The 19,434-nt window shown below is 44.6% G+C and overlaps 2 protein-coding genes across 5 annotated transcripts in view; one reads left to right on the plus strand and one right to left on the minus strand.

Annotated features, from left to right (window-relative positions):
• Positions 1-2,038, plus strand: part of RAI14 (retinoic acid induced 14) — a 79,212-nt gene extending 77,174 nt beyond the window's left edge. For 2 of the 3 annotated variants that reach the window (XM_075726435.1, XM_075726436.1), the window contains exon 17: positions 101-2,038. In XM_075726435.1, coding sequence (XP_075582550.1) covers positions 101-178 — 78 coding nt within the window. In that variant the 3' untranslated portion in view covers positions 179-2,038. The remainder of the gene's footprint in view (positions 1-100) is intronic. The other variant, XM_075726434.1, reaches the window with a different exon arrangement.
• Positions 2,039-12,791: 10,753 nt separating this feature from the next.
• RAD1 (RAD1 checkpoint DNA exonuclease) lies at positions 12,792-19,372 on the minus strand. 2 transcript variants are annotated; one of them, XM_075726643.1, is made up of 6 exons: positions 19,178-19,254; positions 16,424-16,532; positions 14,946-15,061; positions 13,771-14,029; positions 13,321-13,419; positions 12,792-12,981 (listed from the first exon to the last, which is right to left on the minus strand). In XM_075726643.1, exons 1-6 carry the CDS (start codon positions 19,203-19,205, stop codon positions 12,798-12,800), a joined length of 795 nt encoding a protein of 264 aa, XP_075582758.1. In that variant the 5' UTR covers positions 19,206-19,254; the 3' UTR covers positions 12,792-12,797. The 2 variants fall into 2 exon arrangements, with proteins under 2 accessions (XP_075582758.1, XP_075582757.1); XM_075726642.1 differs by lacking the exon at positions 14,946-15,061 and having other exon boundaries at positions 19,178-19,372.
• Between the last annotated feature and the right edge of the window lie 62 nt (positions 19,373-19,434).

Genomic DNA, 19,434 nt, shown 5'->3' on the forward strand with positions numbered 1-19,434 from the left:
TGATCTGATTACTGTAACTCAAAAATAGTTTGTAAATCTTCTTAAAGAGTAGACAGATGCTTGAATTCAATCATGTTTTCTTCTTTCTCCCCTTGTCTAGGGTCAAATGGATGAAGATGTCCAGAAAGTGCTTAAACAAATTTTATCAATGTGTAAAAGCCAATCACAGAAAAAGTAAACAAAAAAGCCAAGGAAACTCCACATTTTTATTAATCCTGTTAAGGGTGTTTATCTAGATTTGCCTTAACATAAGATTTAAAATTGGCAATTTGCTGCTTTTGTGTTATTATGCTGTTTGTGAGGTGGATTTGTTTGTCTGTCTCTACCACTTCCCATGTGCATTTGCATGTGCAGTAACTAAACACATGCCTGCTTTTCATATCCAAAATGCATGTTCTTCAGACCTTTTACTTAGGCCACTCCATGTCATGTTTACCCTGAAAGTACTTTCTAGCTTCCTCCAATAGAGGGAGGTTAATCTAGAGGAAAGCACTTGTGTTGCCTGGGTAAAGGTGAAATTCTCCATAAGGTCTTCTGTACTGTTTATAAGCTGCATCTTGTTACAGGGGAGTAACTTAGGTGCTTGATGTTGTAGCACTCAGATTTTTGACATTTTGCCATATGCAGTCTTTGGCAGAGCAGAAGTGAGCCTTGCAGCTGTGAGCAGAAGTGGATATTTATGGTAAGCCAGAACATCAAACAGCTACACTTTTTAGTGTAATATTATTTAAGATTAACACACCATAAGGTAGCTGTCCCAACCCATCCAATGCACTGAGTACACAAAAATCATACCATGCTTCATAGTTTCCTTGAACTGCCTGGTAGTGGAATGAAACTATTTCAAGAGGTAAAATCATTAGTTTCTTGAAGTTTTGTACAAAGCCGTACAGAAACATCTGTATAAACTACCCTTTATGATAGGTTTAGCTATCTATGCAAGTGTTCGCCATGAAGCTCAGGAACAAAACCACAACATATACTTTAGACAAGGGATTCTAGTGAACACAGGATGTTTACAGTGAATGTCAATGCCTCATACTTCCTAACCTCACTTTTGTAAAGATCTTCTCTTCAGTATATTTTTATTGGCCCTCTAATGAATTTTTTTGTAACTAAACCATTTTTCTACATAATGTTTGCATTAAGCTTATTAACAAATATTTTTAGGTAATCGTGTTTTAGAGAGTTTCTTTTTATACCCCCAAGTATTCAGTAATAGTGAAGCACAGTGAAGTGTTTTCAGTTTGTAAAAGATCTGTACAGAGTAATAGACCTGTCTGTCAGTGTGGTCCGGAGCAGTGAAGTGTAAAATGCGATTCAGCCTACTGTTTCAAAAAATGTAGAAATGATAGGTAGAGAACAGCAAAAGGTGTCCGGAATGTCTGCATGTTGTTTCTGGAGGCCAGGGGCATCAGTAAAGCCTTTGTCAGCACTTTTAAATTTAAAGTCAAATAAAAATGCCTGATGTGGTATAGTATGAAACGATGGAAAAATGTTTCTAAGCACACACTGCACTTGAGGGTACACCCATTCTAACTAGCTTGCAGCTTCACTATGGTATTTGTTTTATTCCTGTTAGTGGATACATCTCTAATAGAGAAATCTTCCAAAGCTATATAATCTGTGAAGTTTATATAGAGTCATAATATGACACGAGTCACAGTGCCTTAGGCTGACTGGACTCATAGTGCACTTAGATAACTCCTAACCCTAGCAAAACTAAAATGGATTTTAAAAGCAAAAAGAAAAATCACACCTTTGCATCAGTTAGACCTTGGTGTTACTTTTCTTGGGTGTTTTAACTAATGCCTGTTAATTTTGAGCAGTGTTTTATAGTTAGATGGTTTTGAAAATGCTCCAAAGAAATGTGAAAAGAATTTTGCTGCAGCACTTCAAAATGAACAACAAGATTTTAAGCATTCTAATGCTGCGAAGTATAAAACTTGATGAACCATTTTGTAGGTTGCCTGATGGATTTAGTCTTCTACTTTGTTTTGGTTTGTATATTTATTACAATTATCTCTGTGGAATATTGAAAATTATATACTACAGCATAGCAAGTTTCTTTATATGTAATTTACAAGAAGTTTCCCTTATGCAGCAAATAAACTATTTCCAATTTTTTCATCTTTGTTCTTTTTGTGCCTTCATTTACTTTTTGTATTGAGGGAAATCTCAGTACACTATTTCAACGTAGTGCAAATATGTTCTATGTCTCATGTTTAGGTAGCTGTCAGATGTACCGGCTTTTCCTCCCTGAAACTGCAACTTGATTATTAACTTTCTTGATCTGTCAGGGAGACTAGAATCCACTCCAAACCTTGCAGATTGTGCCTTCTGTCCGATTGCTAAGTTCAGAGCCATTTCTCACATGGTCATCCTACAGTTTTCCCATTTACTGCTGGATGCATTCCAGCTAAGTTTAAAACTACCTTGGAGCAGTAGCACAGATCGGTGATGTCCCACAATATTTCAAAACTGGTTCTGTATTATTTAGCACTTCATGCACAGAACTGCAGTGAAAGTATATATATGTGTGTATGCATATGGATATATGGATATGTATATTTCTCTTTAAACTTAGCAATAGTTACACAGTCAGCCCTGTTGCCTTTTATCATTTCTCCCTCTCCTGAGTTTTATTTGAGAAACTAGTTTTTCAGTAACTTATTTGTTAATAATATCTTCCTATCTGGGGGTGGAACACACAAATGGCAGGAATTGCACCTCTTTTGGTTACATCCTAGGGGTCAAGCAGCTCTTTAGCCTCTTGTAGAAAATTTCTGTACTCTGCTCAGTACTGGGTTTCCTTTGAAGAAGGCTGCTGGCAAACTGGTATGCAGAATCTGTTCATGGTGAGATCACCTGGAAGAGCAGATCCCACCTGCTTTGTGCCAATGGGCCTGCTGCCTAGTGTCTCCCATGTGAATTGCCATTTGTCTTCCTCGGTGGCCAGATGCCAGCTCTGTTTCATGACAGATTTTTTTCTAGGAGCAGACCTGTGGCAGTCCTGCATTTTGCATTTTGCCTTCGAACTTGGTTGTTGCCACATTCAAGTAGAAGTGCTTCCCGAGTATCACTGGTCTGGTGGTTGTTTATTTCTGGTCTCCTGTGCGGGCAGTCATGACAGCATGGGTCTTCTCCTGGGCAGCATTTTTATAGCTGATTTCTTCTCCCCACACTAAGCATATGAGTACTGGGGATGAACAATCCTCTTACCAAACTCACAGACAGCAGGCTGCACACGACAAAGGTAATTTGGTCAGACTGCTCGGCTTGAGCATACTGGCTGTTCTCACCCATCCCACACCCTGTGATGGTACAGAATAGTGACAAATGGTGGCAGCAGAATTCAGAGGACTGTGAGTGGGTTGGAATTTGGGAGGGGACATCTGTTTAGATCTGCATTAAGACCACTTTTTTTTTCCTCCTCTCACTGGAGAAAGAAAGTGTGAGTCCCTCAGTATTTGGCATCTGGCTGTCGCAGGCACCCTCTTTTTCCAGCCTAGGTGGGCATGAGAAGATGATGGAGAATTAAGTGATTCAGGAGATTTCAGCAGCAATCAGGAGGCTTCTTGTGCTGTGCCTTCCTGATGGACAGATCTTGTGGCTTCAGCAACATAAATCATAGAACCATTTAGGTTGGAATAGACCTTTAAGATCATCCAGTCCAACCATTAACCTAACACTACCAAGTCCACCACTAAACCAATTAAGGGTAGAGTAGCAATTTCGTGTTTCCTGGTTTGGTGGCTGGATTATTTTTAATGAAAGTAAAAACTAGGAGTTATTAAGGTTCGAAAGGATCTGTAAGATCATCAGTCCAACCATCAACCCAACACCACCATGCCCACTAAACCATGTCCCAAAGTGTCACGTCTACCCATTTTTTGAACACTTCCAGGGATGGTCACTCCACCACCTCTCTGGGCAGCCTCTTCCAATGCTTGACTACTCTTTCTGTGAAGAAATTTTTCCTAATATCCAATCTAAACCTCCCCTGACGCAGCTTGAGGCCGTAAACATGTAGTGGCACATAGCCAGTATGTGAGCTCAGGGGTGGTTAACCCTCTTGGATGAGTCTGGCTACCTGGGTGTGCTCCACAGCAGCAGCATCTTGCTCCTTTCCTCACCAAAGTGTGTGCATGCTCCCACTGCGGCTTGTGGCTATTTCCTGCTCACAGGTCCCCTATGCAGAAAAAGGAAACTGGTCATTGGTCCCCCTATACCTAGTTTTGGTACATTTTGGTTTTTTTCTGCACAGTCCTACTTCTGGAGGACTGATGTAAGTGTCATTCTCCTGAGACTGGCTTTTCAGAGGCACAGGAGACTAGGAGTGAAAGAAACGGTTGCCAGATAGTTTTTTCAGGTGCCTCATGGATAGAGGCACAAGGTAGGAAGCTAATGCTTCCCCATGCTGGCTGAGCAGGGGGCTCAGTGATGGCAGAAAGGCCCTGCTGGTCTTCCTTCCACCGCTCCTCTGGTCAACTAAGTGACGATGTGCTACGTGTCAGCAGAAGACAGCAAAAGCCAAGGGAAGGTCAAGCTGCTGTGTGCTGCAGTAAACCACAGCACAGTGCCCTAGGAGAAGCAACCAACAGACAGCCGGCAGAAAAGCTGGCTGGAAGTCATTTGGCAGATGCTACATCGCTATGTGGAGCTGCGCTTGAGTTTTAAAGCTCACTTCACGTTATGTGAGTTTTGCTGAGTGGTGGCTGGCTGGGAGAAGGAGGTAGGTGGTGTGTCACTGCTCTGAATGTTTGATAGCTAAATAAGTTACTGTTGCTATGTGTGTGTTGTTTAGACCATAAAAGCTGCTCTCGGGGTGGGGGGCCTTTGGCAGCATGGGGTACCAGCCTAGAGTGTGCAGGAGGGAGGAGAATGGGCAAGGAGCCCGGAGCCCCCGCAGGCCACCGGGGCAGAGCCACTGTGACGGCGGTGGAGCAGGGGTGTCCACGGGAGCCTTTGCCTGTCTGACCTGCCCCAGGCTTGCATTGGGCCAACCAGAGCATCCTGGGGCTTTCTCCACGCTCATGCCAGCCTTCCTCTGAGCAAAGGACAGATGCGAAAGGCTGAAGCAATCTGACCTTAAACATGGCAGAGACCCACGTGCTTGCTGCAGGGAAGAATCGCTGGCTCGAGCAGCGTGGTCAGGCCTGCCAGCGTGGGGCAGGTCCTGGGGCAGAGGCAGCCTCTTGTGGCTTCGTGTCTGTGGGGCTGGGGCCTCAGCCTGCTGCTGCAGGAGGTCTTGGGATCCAGGCTGCAAAGCAGCTATGCAGCGGGTCATGGTGCTGCAAGTTGAATAAACTCATGGAAAAGCTCCTGGAGGAGTTGGGTGTTGAGGTTTCAGAGTAGCAGCATAAGCAGATGTGAGGTAACCCAGCACATATTCTGCAGGCACAAGCATAACCCAGCAAATTTTTTCAAACAAATAGGATTGGGTGCAAGGCTTTTAGGACAGATCAGTGGTTTAAATCCTCTATTCACTGTGGTTTTGGTCTGCCACAGGGAACACTGAAAGTATTCCAAACTTAATGTCAAGCCACAGTTCAAGAGTTTGAGTACCTTGAAACCTTCATCTACAGCAACACTGTCTCGTTCTCAAATGCGGGTCACTGGGGGTGCTCGTGGGTGCAAGCCAACTCTCAGCAAAACATTTCGTAGAAGTGAGGTTTCCAAATGCTTTTCTTCATCCCTGCCTGCTCCTCTTCCATTTGGATCCTTTACTGATCCTTCTGAAAATAAGTAACGGAGATACTAAGTACAGACTGGAACCATACTTTTGTTTTGGTTTTATGTCCATGTTCTTCTCAGGGCAGTAACAAATTAATCCTCATCATGTTAATACTAATTTCCATAAACCCTCTGTCTTAGAATTGTATACAGTGGTGAACTGCAGCTGAAGTGAATTAAAATCTGTGCTTTAGTAAGTTTCTACTTATTTGAGGGAGCCTGAGATACAATTTCTGTAGCTACAGAATCATCCTTCCAGCAGACCCTGCTGCTTGCGAGAAAGCCGTGTGCTTTGCTCGACACCTACAAGTGTTAGGTTCCCCAGGTAGACAGCATGTGACAACATGTCTTCTAAGAGAAATTACAGCCTCTGTCTCGTTGGACCCGCTGATGGAATGCTGGGGTGGTGTGGCACCAGCATAAGGCTCCTCTGATGGTCGGTTTTGCCCCTTTGCACAAGTAGAGAGAGGTTTGTGGTTTTAGTCCTGCAGATGCCAGTCCCCAGTTCCACCGGTGGCTTCAGGAGGGTCTGTTTTGTGATACAACTTGTAGTTCATGAGGCGTTTTATGGCAACCCATCTGTCGCTGTTTACAAACCTTTGGCTGCCCTGACAGGCTCCTCTTTGATGAGTTTAACACAGGTATTTACACAATCATCAGTTTTCCAGTCTATTATTTTAAAAGCCTGCTTGCACGCTGATCTGTCCAGATTCTCAGTGTTGGCCCTCCTCGTACATTTTCCAACAGCCTGAAATGCTCAGACGGTTGGTAATGGGGCCTCCTACCAGCAGCTGGAGATTGGAAACAGGCACATCTTGGTGACATCATCCCCCGCGAGGAGCTCGGGGCTGGGGCCCGTCTCCCTGTGTCCCAGTGGGCGGCTGTCTGCTCCTGCCTGCCCGGCTCCACATGCTGCTGGTGTGCTGTTAACCCTCCCTGGAGTGATGCTGCAGCTGGTACCCTGTGCTCGGTGGCTCTCTGGGGGCAAGCATCGCCTGCATCAAAACACAAACGTGCTCGTATGGGAAGCTGTCACTCTGGTAATCCCTTTGGGATTAGCCAAAACGCTCCCCAGCGACGGCTGGGCTTGGACCCACAGCACTCTTCTTGAATCTCCTGTCCTAAAGCAGCAACAGTCCCGCACCCTGCTGTGCACTTGGAAGCCCTGTCAAAAAATGTTGGGATGCATTTGCTTCTCTGTAAGCACTTTGCTGCCCACCAGGAGGCATCCCCCAAAGAAGAGGCTGGGGAGCAAGGGGGAAGCTGGATTAAGTTGCATTTTCCAGACCAAAGGAAAAAAGTAAGTGGAGAGGCAGAGCACTAAAACTGGCGTTCCTTCCCCTCTGAGCCTCCCTTGCAGCTGGAAAACAGGGCAGGGAGCAAAGACACAAAGGACAGAGGTCTGCACAGCCCCATTCCTAGAAACAGCTCCTCTGCACTCTTGCTATTCAAAGCGCGGCTCCCAAAAAAGCAGCGCTGTGTTCAGCAGCTGGTCGGGCCGCAGCTGGGTGTGAGCACAGCTGGCCAGATGTTGCAGAGGCAGGTGAAGACATGCTTGTGCAGATGTTGCAGAGCTGGGTGCCTGCTGGAAGGTTGTGGTTGGGGGGGTTAGCAGTGTCCCTGTGCCTGTGGGGAGGGCAGCGTGCTCCCTGGTAGTGCTCCTCCTGCCTTGTACCCTGCAGCACGTATGGAGAGGGTTTGGGAGCGTGTGGTGGGTGCGGGACCACCCTGAAGCCCTGCACTGCCTGAGGGTGGCTGCGTGGTATCCACATTTCTAAAATTCCTGCCCTTGCTGCCACATGAAGAAATCACGTCACCATCCAACAACTGGCGAGGGGCAGGCTGGCAGAATTTCCTCTGCAGATGCTTTGGATGATGGGTCTCTGGCAGTATGTACCTTTGCAAATATCTGCATAGTTAAAGCTGTGCGTGACTGCCCGGTCTGGGTTGTAGCACAGAAGAGGAGGCTGTGCAGCTGTGCTGGCTGCCCTCGAGCGGCTCTGTGCAAGCCCGCACCTCTCTGGGAGCCTTTCTGGGACCCTTGCTCACCTCCACAGAGTAGTTGCTTGCAGGAGACACGCTCTCCCGTGCTGAAAGCAGGTAACAGCCTGGGTTTACTCCAGCTCCTCTGGGACCTGTTTCATGCCTCTGTTTAGTTTATTAGGAAAGCGAATGTCTCCAACCAGCTGATGACAGCATTTAAGAGAGACAGAGCTCTCTGTGTTGAGGTAAACAGCTTATTGTAAAACCATGGGGAGAAGAAATGCGTTCTTGGTGACTCATCAGGCCACACCTATAAAAGTGGTTGGGAGTATTCTCGGATGCTAGAATGAGACCACCTGTACCATTACACAGCTTGGGATATGGTGTCGGCCCAGGCCAACCAGCATTTTTTGCAAATAACTGCCCATCGTGGCTCTGGATCAGCCCACTCCTCTTTGCAGGTGGCCCTACACCTTGCAAGCTGAGGTTTCCTCAGTGCAAGCCCTGGCTGCGCCGTGCCCCAACCCCTCCGTGCCCAGGAGCATCTCATGCAGGGTCTGCACGGCCGGTGTAGCCTAGGAGCCAGCACTGGGGCCCTCAGCCTGCACTGCTGGTGTTCGTGGGAACAGCTTTGCACCTAAATGCTTGCTCCGCTGAGTACTGGACTGCGCTGAGCTGCATATGAGTCTGTCTCCTTGGACAGCTGTCTGGTTTTCAGGCAGATAAAGGCACTGGTGTTGCCGCAACCCCCCTGCATTTACTGCCTGGGTGAGTGGCTTCATGCCTCCCTTAGTGCTGCAAATCCATTGCTGTGCTCTATCGGCATTTATGGGGTAAAATCCACACATATGTACAGATAGATTTGTTATCTAATTAGATAAATACAGGAAATACATTGAGGCCTCTGGCTTTCTGCTGGCTTGCTCATTTTTGGTCAATCCCACAGTCTCATCTGAGCTGGAAGGGTGGGAGGCTGCTAAATTCTCCATGGAGAGCTTTTGTCGTCCCTTCCCTCAGCCTGACGCCAGGAGACAAGAAAACCCAGCACATCCTCCAGGTTTGTCTGCAAGAGCCAGCCACCAACAAAGCAATTTTAATGTCTGGTTTTTGACCAGTGGCTTGCTGGGGTTTTGATTTGCAAAATAAATGATTGGGCTCGGGGGATTTCCAAAGTGCTGACCCGAACTCCCCAAACACAGCTGCATGCTGTTGCTCCAGAGGGAGTGAAATTCCCACTGTCTCTGCTTTCTGCGGGGGCAGATTTTCAAGGGTGTAACAAAAGGGAGCTTTTCCTGGATTTCTTTGTTGCGCAGTTCAGATCTTTCCAGACTTCCTTTGGGTGCATTTCTCCATGGAGACCCAGGATACTTGCATAGAATGACATTCACATTCATGGTGGATACTGAAGCCCACTTCCCACTAGTAACTCCAGAAAGGGATTAGAGCTGTGTGGGCACCTGATTACGTTTCCCTGCGACACCCACTCCCTTGCAGGGCCCTTGCAATGAGATCTAGCAATGCTAATGCACTACCCTGCTAGCTGTTAGAGCCTGGCTAAGGGGAGCAGGGTAGAGAGAGGCTGAAGCAGCCTGTTGTGGCCCTTAGCTTCCATTTATACCCAAGCAGTCCTGGCCTCCCTCAAAGGCAGCTTCATATAAAAATGAGTTTCTGTCTCAACAGGAAGGCATCAAGCCTCTCTTCTCTAGTAGCTCCATTTTAAAAATAATTCCATATTTGTTCAGTTTAATATTAGTCTTCTATCAGCAAAAGCACTGCTTACTGTTACTATAATTATTCATACAATTTCTACATATTTATTTTGGTAAGACCCACCTGCTGGATTCTTAGGGGTTTACAAACTGCTGCTCAGTGACGTTCAAAACAGAAACCAACAGGAAACAGCATGTGGCTTATCTCAACTTTTCCAACTACTCTGCTAACCTCACTAAAGACCCATCTAGTCAAGAATACAAGAATATATTTCCTTATAAATCCATACATAATTAGATAGTAAACAACTGATTCTTTCCCATGACTACCTTTGAAACAGAGGTATAGAACTCAATTCCTTTTGAGGAGTTTTGTGCTCAACAGCTTTACAGATCCAAATGGTTGTGGGTAGGCCTCAACATGTGAAAGCCAGAGAGACGCAGGAACTTCTCAACATGTTGGGAGGTAAGAGAGAACACTAGCACCGGCGTAGTCAGTGTTTGCATAAAGATTGTCAGGACTAGGAGCCAAACTCATTATTCTGGCTTCCAGTATCTTAGCAGACTGATGGGACCCAAGGCGTGTTGGGTTGTCAGGAGAATAGAAGAGGTACCTTCTTGAAGACTTGAGGTCAGTTGTTACTCTGAAAAGCACAAATTAAAATAATCGGGAGGAAAAGTCACTTGTCACTTTTGTGGCCTCTGGATCTGGGCTGCCCAGAGCCCCAAGTGTAGTAAATCATAGCAGCCCATGAGCACCTACTACAGCTATATTGAACCTGGGTGAAAAACGCTGGTTCCAGTTCCCAGCTCCAGGAACTATTTTTAGTTAATACCACCAGTAATTCTGAGTACTTAATATTTTATAAGAAAGCACATGGGCAAGATCTGAGTCATGACAAGTCCATTCTGTGATAGTACTAAATAAAAAAAATGTGAACTAAGTGTTTCTTCTACTGCAGGTTTCCCATTATCTGCAAGGGGAAAAGATGCATCACGTAGAAGAGAAAAAATGTATGAAAGGTACTGTCACCTAAGTTCTGGATCTCATGCAAAGCGTGGTAGGAAATTAAATCTAATCCAACAACTGAGGTTTGCAGAATTTAAGCAACTTACCAGGTCAAAAAGATGCACAGTAGTCTTCCAGCCATTCTCCTCTTCACCCTGTTTATTTTACTGTGTTTGAAGGCAGAAATGTAATAAAATCCATCATAGGTGGATCCTAAATCCTCTCCTTGCCTTACTGCAAAGAGTCTGTAGACCAAACTTTGTGTTTTGTTTACCTAGAACCATATCCACAAAGGCACCATGCACACAAACACCTCCCCACCTTTGTGAGTCTAGGCCCTGACTCAGTCCAGTGGGGTACAGCCGTCAGCCTTGCACAAACTGTGCATGTCTGTAATAGCTATTATTTACTAAATACAACAGTTACTTTCTGGTATTTTGTGGCATTCTAACTTTCTAGGATATTATTTCCATAATCACTGTTGGTAGATTATAGATGAAACTGTTACAAGTACTATTTTAAGAAGTAATATAGTACATCTGCAGGCAATTTATATAAAAGTACAAATGTTAAGCCACAGTAGCGTCCTTGAACACAATATACAAGGAACTTTGATACTCTAACATAAATCACATGAAGAAAGTGTTCTGTTTCGTTTTTATCCTATCACCCAGAGATTATGTAAATCATTCTTGACACTCAGTAGTCAGGGATAATATTAATAATTCCCAATGAGACCATAATAGTTGGGTTTTTTTTTTCACTGAAGAAATTGAGACAGTAAGCCAAATGGAAATTCACCTATACTGAATACTTATGTTTGGAAAAAACCTAGATGATGTTAAATAAGAGTAATTTCGAATATTGTTAAGTATTTTTATCAGTCCTGTAGTTCAAAGATCTGCAATTATTTTTCAAATGTAAAATTTATTGCAATAAATGGATGATCTGCACAGAATGACAACAAAAGCTTTTTAAACTGAAAATAAACCCAAAGAACTTGGATTCTCTCAAATCATGGAGCGATCAACTTGGTAACACTTGAACATACTGTTTTCCGCATATGCAAAGCAGGACCTCATCATCTGATAAACAACAAAACTCAACTACAGTGTAAAGCTGTAGAAACTACGCGCAGATGGCTGACTCTTGGATCACATCCCACAGCAGCAAGGCAGGAAGACTTCAGTCTTGCAGTGTGACGTGCAGTCTCTGCATCTGGTTCAGCGCCTGGCTGGTTTGGTGGACCTCCTGTTTTGAGCAGTTTGCTTGCAGTGGAGAGGTATGACAGGAGAAGCGTAACTTTTGACCCAAGTACAGCCCACCCCACCATGTTGTAAGCCTCGCCACTGCAGAAAGCTCTCCAGAAACCACACTCTCTTCTCAGCGAGTAAGAGGTTAGGCCCATTTTTAGCAGTGATATAAATACACCACTCCATGGGACACAGGCAGACATTCCTTCCCTTGAGTTTAGGAGTCCCTCCTGTTGCTGGAAAAGGCTATTGAGAAGGTAAACAAATTTCACAAGTAATTTCAAACATGAAACTTTTCTCTCTTCTTATGATTCTTAACAGCATTAGTAGAGAGTAGCAGGGTAGAAACGGGGACATGTATGTACAGAAACATTTCAGCAGCAGCATTCTTGCGGATATGTAATAGATTACTAGATACAAGACAATAATGTTGCCAGAACAGTTATGAGTAACAAGTAAGTAAATCCTGGCTTCTATCTTAATTTACCAATTCAACATCAGTACTGCAGACAAAAGGGTAAATTGGTATCAGATGAAATTCCAAGGAATTGAGTTATATTAGGAATTAGTCAAGATGAGGAGGAGCCTCGTGGCTTCACTAGCAAAACATGTCAGCATTTGCCAGAAAGAAACCACCTGCTGCTATTAAGAAATCAGTTTGAAAATGTCATCCTCTTTCAAGACAAATTTGGTTTTATTTTTAAGTCATTGAAAGTTAACTGGCTAACACAGAGCTAGTATTCAGATTTTCCCTTGTGTAATTGCTTAGAACAAGCCAAAGACAAAAAACAAAACACAAATAAAAATTCTTGGAGAGCACCGTAAAAAGCAGCAACGTATTACACAAACACCACTTTAACATCTCTGCTGTAATCCGTAGTTATAGGAGATCAAATCCCCTTTTTGATTTTTTCAGCTTCATTTTTTTTGAGTCAAGGCTAAAGAAATGTTTACAAGGGAATAAAAAGGAAGTCTGTATTTCTAATTCCAAAGTTAAAAAAAATTACAATATCAAACTATCAATCTTTACAGCTTTCATTCAGTTTTATAAAAAAATAATAGTATTTTATATATCCATAAATACAACACAGACGCCAAAACATACACCTATGGTTCTACTTCATTAATATCCTCATCAGGGCAACAATAGTATTCCACAAAACAGATCTGTCCATCTTCATTCCTAATCATATACTGCAGTGAAAGAAATCCTTGAGCATCTGTTCGAATGGACACTTTACAAGATAAAGCCAGTGCCTTTGTAGATGGTTTAAGCAAGGAAATCTTGTACCTGTTGGGGGGGGGGGGGAGAAAAAAAAAAAAAAAGAGTCCTCTGAAAAAAATACATTGTGCAGAGACGAGCTGAAACATCACTCCCAATTAAAGCCACAGAATAACTAAAAAACAATTAGCAATGTGCTAATTTGTCTTTTCCTGGTAACAACATCAGACAGACATTGTTATTGCTTGGCTTTTGATCACACACACAGACTTTATCAGATGGGAGTATTTCCCCGCCCCCCCCAATACTAGTGAAATAAATGTTACAGTAATGCAAAAACAGTTTTTTAAACTTTCCAGCAAGAACACATGACCTGCCACAGAGGGCACTGATCACAGACTTCCTAACCTGTTTGTCTGGGTCTGATTACAGTGGAATGCCTCCATCAAGTCAGAGTCCCTAGGGTAGTCCAGATGTGCACTTCCTGCATTTCCAAAAGTGGATAACCTGGAAGACAAAAGGCACCATCTCAAAATACCTGATCACAGATCTGTAAAACCTCATCAGTCATTGTGCATATCTCAATGGCTGTTTCACAAAATACTATTGTTGGCTTTTTTTTTATTTAGTTAAAAATGCTAAACTGCCTGCCTCAGTGTCACATTTACCAGGTTGTCAATACATTCGTAACTATGTTAATCAGATTACATACTGTGATTTGCCATACTCATTACAATTCTTCTTGAAATAACGCAGTATTCTAAAATAGCTCCCCGCTCTTCACCCTGAAAACTTCCAGTCCTTACCAATGAAGGCTAAGCATGAACATTTTTGAGTTCAAAGCATGGTTTCTCGTACCTGAAGTAGGGTTTATCTGGAGACATGGTAATCTGCAGAACTTCACTGGTCATATCCAGTTCGGCAAATGCTTGTCGTAGCCCCTCTGACTGCAGGATAATTTTATTAACAACCTTTGTACTGCAGAAATCAAAGTCTAACAATTCATCAGGTTCCTGAGTATTGATTTTGCACACTGTCACTACTCCTCCTTCTTCCAAGAACAGCATCAAGGGATAACCATAACCACGATAACACATCCTAAGGGCTGTCGATGTTCCTGAAAAAGAGAATGAAGTATACGTTCTTCAGAAAGCTAGCTAGCACATGTGATCACTTTAAAAAACTCACATTTTCCTGGCATATGGGGCACAGATCAATTTGATTTAGCATGGTTGGTCCAGCCTCCAATGCACTAATGTAGCATGCTTAGTGCAGCCTCCTAGACACCCTATGAAGTGCTAATGGTCATGCAGCAAAATGAAATCATTTGTATGTAGACACCAGTTCAAATCCAACTCGTGTCATGTACCAAACAGATAATGCTAGCTGTGACAATGAAGCTAGGTATGCTACAAATAAACTGGAAAATCCTCCATGGTCCTGAGGCTCTCTCTGGCTCGCATCGTCTTTTTTTACTATTCTTGTTACTTGTGCAACCCGAACTGAAATTAATGCAGCTTGGCTTGCATTACCATCACATCCTCCTTTTGCTTGGTAATCATAATCTGAACACTTGGTTTCCCAAAATCACAGTGCTGCTTAGTACAGTTGATTTAGGTATTTTGGTCAGAATCACAACAGAAACAGTAGAGGAATGTGGAGTTCAACACAGAGCTGCAATGGAAGCCCAAAAAAACTGTCATGGTATCACTCTGCTCTGCATGCATACACAGTGCATCCTGTAGCACCCATACAGTCATGCGAACTTGTAGTTATTTTTGCCTGTGAAAGTATTTTTTGAACCATCATCAAGTAAAAAAAAAAAATCTAGGAAATAAAATTCACTAAGGCGTGGGTTTTTTTGCTGAAACAAATGGGCTAATGCAATTCAATATTTGTACAGATAATTGTGAAGGCAGCTTCCCACGCACCTCTGTCACTGAAAAGACTACAAACAGGATCAATAATAGAGCCTACTTGATTTTTGTAATTCACACACTTAATAAGCAAGATCTAAAGTGCTCTTACAGCACCTGAAGTGCTCCCCAATCCAGCCGCAGATTTCTTCTGAGACCTTAGGTAAGTATCATTCCTCAGTACCTCTTCTGCAAGGTGGAGATAATACTCACAAAACACATGCAGGTGTAGCCTGAAGAAGCAAAGGAACAGAAGGTGCCACATAACAGCTATTGCACTGGGAGGAGGAGTGCTGCGAACTGACAGTGCTACCTGGAACCCCTGCAGACTTCAAGCCCAGTAAATCTGCACCAGAACATTTCCTAATTCGTGCACATGCTTGTTAGTGTTTCTGAGGTAACTGGATGTTCCAGGCTTGCACAGGCCACAGAAATATTGGAAAAGAGATCACATTTATTACTGAGTTGATACAAAATTTTTTGTTAGCAAGACAAACTCCAAGCTATGTCTATACTGTCTCTCAGTGTGCTGATTTCTGCTACAGTTCACAGCAATTAGTCAGCCTGACAAGCCGTACCTTTATAAGCCCAATGCGGATCCCCTGTGGCCTTAAGATATACTGACAGCTTTCATGCTTTTTCAGCTCAAAGTGACAGCTCTGACAAGAGGCTGCCCCAGCTTGCCCAAGCAGTAGTCTTTTAGCCTGATGCCAAGGGTATGTGCAGCCTGCCCTGCTGGGCACTTAAAAGCATGTGACAGTGCAAAGCACTGTCCCTAGCAGAGGGAACCATGGCGCCTTTACGTCCATACTGACTACCCTGAACGGGCTGCAGAGAAACTATTCTGCCAGCTGTGCCCAGGTTTTCCTCTTCAGTGAAGGGCACTTGGGAACAAATTAATGTTTGTGTGATGTGGATGATCTGGGCTCTGGACAGAAAACAGATTGACAGGAAAGGCAGTCATGGCATGTGTCAGTCCTAGGGTACAGCACTGGCCTCAGAGTCAGAACTCCAGCCTAAACATTGTACAACTTGCCAGAGATGCCCGAACAAATTACTTGACATATCTTCTTACCAAGATTACAGAAAGTATTTGAGATCTTCAGCCCCAAACCAGAGCAAGGGTACAAACTGGGGCTGTTCATTGGACCTCATGCCACAAAAAGGTTGTATCCCAAAACAAGCGGTTCTTTTGTGCCTCAAACAGATCCAGGAAACACTGTCTTTACAGGAAGACTCGTCTGTTTCTCAGTTACTCTAATAGCGTCACACAGACATACACCTTTATTCCATCTTCCAAACTGAATCGGCCCTTTTTAGCCTCTCTTGCTGCAGCAGTCCCTGACACACTGGCTAGGCTCACATCCATGAGCTCCTTTCTTCTCTCCATCAACTACTATCACAGCACACACTTGTATTAGCTTAAGTAAACAGGATGGATCCTGCTTAACAGCGATAGCTGCCATGCTCAGAAGGACTTAAGGTGAGGAAGTCAGAAGTTCTGCCAGGACTGGAAATCTCCCTATAGCTATGCACAGGTTTCACTATGTGATTACACGATACACGTACACTGTCAAGGTAAACATGCACCACACCTGGCAAAGAGCTGGTACCAAAAATGGTCAAGCAGTCGAGAAGAACAGACAAATTGATCCGGAATGTCACCGATTCCTCCTGAACAGAAAATTCCTGAAAAATATCTGCCTGTAAGAGAAAGGAAAGAGATGAAGAGACTTTCTGCAATTAATTTACAGTTTACACTTACTTCCTTAAATTCAGTGCTTTCACTTTCAGAGATCAGAGTCTTCATCCTCAAAACTAGTAAAATAAAAACAGGTCACGGTTGAAACAAAGTAGCATGGCATGAGCATGAAAATCTAAACACTTATCTTTTGTAGTTTAAAAACAAGCTATAAATGTTAAAGCCTAAAGCTGCCTACTTCTGCAGCTGGAAACATTCAGGGAACTATGTAATATGAGCGTCACCCCTCTCCAGAAACAATACTTACTTTTCTTCACTCGGAGAGTGAATAAACATTTCAGATAATAAAAATATGTAAGAACAGAACAGAACAGTGAGTTCACCACATTGAAACGTGCTGAAACACGCCTCTGACTCATCTGATTGGTCCTAAAGTACTCCAGGCTACTCCGTTCACCACTGGGCACTAGCTGCTTTTGCTAACTGCAGGAACAGAACATCTCAGAAATAAAGCAGGGTGATGTGAGCTGCTTTTGAAAAAGCAGTTACAAACTTTTATTGGCAGCCCAGAGGGCAAACAGCATCCTGGGGTGCACCAAACACAGCATGACCAGATGGTCAAAAGAGGTGATCATCCTGCTGTATTCAGCATTGGTGCAGCCCCATCCTGAGCGCTGTGTGCAGGTCTGGGCCCCACAATTTAAGGAGGATGTGAAGGTCCTTGAATGCCTCCAGAGGAGGGCAACAAAGCTGGTGAAAGAGCTGGAAGGGCATGTCCTATGAGGAGCTGCTGAGGACTTTGGGCTTGTCTAGTCTGGAGAAAAGGAGGCTTTTTTGAGGAGGGGAAGTAGAGTGGGAGGTGCTTGTCTCTTCTCCCTGGTATCCAGTGATAGGACACGTGGGAATGGTTCAAAGCTGCACAAGGGGAGGTTTACAGTGGACATGAGGAAGCATTTATTTTCCAGGAGTGTGGTCAAACACTGGAACAGGCTTCCTATAGAGGTGGTTGATGCCCCAAGCCTGTCAGTGCTTAAGGGGCATTTGGACAGTGCCCTTAATGACACGATTTAACTTTTGGTCAGCTCTGAAGTGGTCAGGCAGTTGGACTACATGATTGTTGTAGGCCCCTTCCAACTGGAATTATTCAGAGGTAATGGAGGCCCCATCCCTAGAAACATTCCAGGTCAGGTTGGATGGGGCTCTGAGCAACCTGATCAGGTTAAAGCTGTCCCTGCTCACTGCAGGGGGGTTGGGCTAGACGATCTCTGAAAGTCCCTTCCAACCCAAAGCATTCTATGATTCTATACTGAACAGCTCATTATTCTCAAAGGAACCTCCAGACACTGTTCCTCTGTTCCTGCCCACATGTGCCCATTGCTTAACTTCCACTAGCACATGCTTGCCACTTCATGAGCCAGCTTAACTCACTCAAATAAAGCTAACCAAACCAATACAGCACTAGTGTAAAGAAGGACTGTAGAGCCAGGAGCAGGAGAAAGCAAGGGGAGATGCAGGAACAGGGAGACTCAGGCTTCTCTCCTTTCACACACAGCGCAGGCTGCAGTTTCACAGTTAGCAAAGACAGACTCAAAAGGACAAAAGACAGGTAAAGGTGGGTTTGAGTTACTACCACAAAATATTCCTTGCCCCTTCCACTTACATCCCCAGCATCACACATGCTTTCAAAACCAGGAACCAGCACGACACCTGTTCTTATGAACAAAGCATTTACAAATTGGATATGCATTAAATAAAACCAAATAACCAACCAAAAAAACCCACTCAGAAAGTAAACCATGGTTAAAAGAAGAAAAAATTAAAAGTGCACCTTAAAAAATTAAAATGAAGGAAAGGCAGCAGTCACAGCTACGAAAGAGGTCGCAGAAAAGTGAGGAAGGCTGCTTTTAATCTTATATTAAATGCAAGTTAAGAAGAAATAATTTAGATTGCTATCTAAAGCTGCCTATATGGTGTTCAGCGTAGCTGAGATCCTCTATGTGTAACCTCTCAAGCACCCTTTCTGGACAAAGTTCAGCACAGACAAAATGAGAGAGCAAAAGCAGCAGACCACTGCTCCAGTCTTGTGATGAAGCACACACTCACACCCAGTGGCTGGAAGCTCTCAGCTTAGCCCAGCTGATATGCTGTTAATGAGTGTCTGTGAATTCATGCTCCTCCAGACTTGACTTAAATTCACCCTTTTGGCTGTGGGATGAAATTTAATAACAATACTTCAAGATAGATGCTTTACGAACTTGCGCATGCATTAAGAACAGGATGGTCAGAAGGAGCAAGTGGGCTTAGCAGGTGCCAACACATTAAGCAAGGGTGCAAGCGCATCACACAAGCAGGCATGCATGAACAAACAAGGCACTGAGCTCGGCCTTTCAATAGCATCGACACCTCATAAATGACCACAGCCTCATCATAGCACTTCCTTCACGCCAGCTGCCGCAGCTATGCCGTGATTTCAGCAAAGTTTCCCCTCCTCCGGGGGTAAACTTGCCGTACACCTCCCCCACCACGTAACCGGGGACTTTCTAAGGTCTGTAACAGCGGCGCCAGCCCCTCCTCAGCGCTGACGCCGGGGAGGGGCCGCCCCGCCAGCAGCAGCCGGGCCCGGGGCCGGGCGGGGGCGCAGCCCCACCTGGATGAAGGCGTTGGCCTGGATGCATTTGGCGTCCTCCACCGTCACCCTGAGGCCGTTGAACGTGGCGAAGCAGGTGGCGTGGTCCTGGAGGTGGACGGCCCTGAGGAGGCTGGAGAGGTGGCGGGCGTTATCCAGGCTGGCGGCCAGCACGTAGGGCTCGCCGCTGGCGGGCGGCTGCGTGGAGAGCGGCATGGCGGCCACCCCGCCGCGCCCGCGGCGCTTCCGGGGAGGGCCGGAAGTGCGGGCGGGCGGGC

Source organism: Pelecanus crispus, chromosome Z (genome assembly GCF_030463565.1).
Source record: "Pelecanus crispus isolate bPelCri1 chromosome Z, bPelCri1.pri, whole genome shotgun sequence".
NCBI classification, from domain to species: Eukaryota; Metazoa; Chordata; class Aves; order Pelecaniformes; family Pelecanidae; genus Pelecanus; species Pelecanus crispus.

Excerpts from the sequence above, each read along its gene's own strand:
- RAD1 (XM_075726642.1), bottom strand. The coding sequence starts at position 19,372 with ATGCCGCTCTCCACGCAGCCGCCCGCCAGCGGCGAGCCCTACGTGCTG. Across the intron at positions 13,420-13,770 it reads CCAGATAAACCCTACTTCAG|GTTATCCACTTTTGGAAATG; the intron begins GTACGAGAAACC and ends TTTGTCTTCCAG. Across the intron at positions 12,982-13,320 it reads AATCAGACCCAGACAAACAG|GTACAAGATTTCCTTGCTTA; the intron begins GTTAGGAAGTCT and ends CCCCCCCAACAG.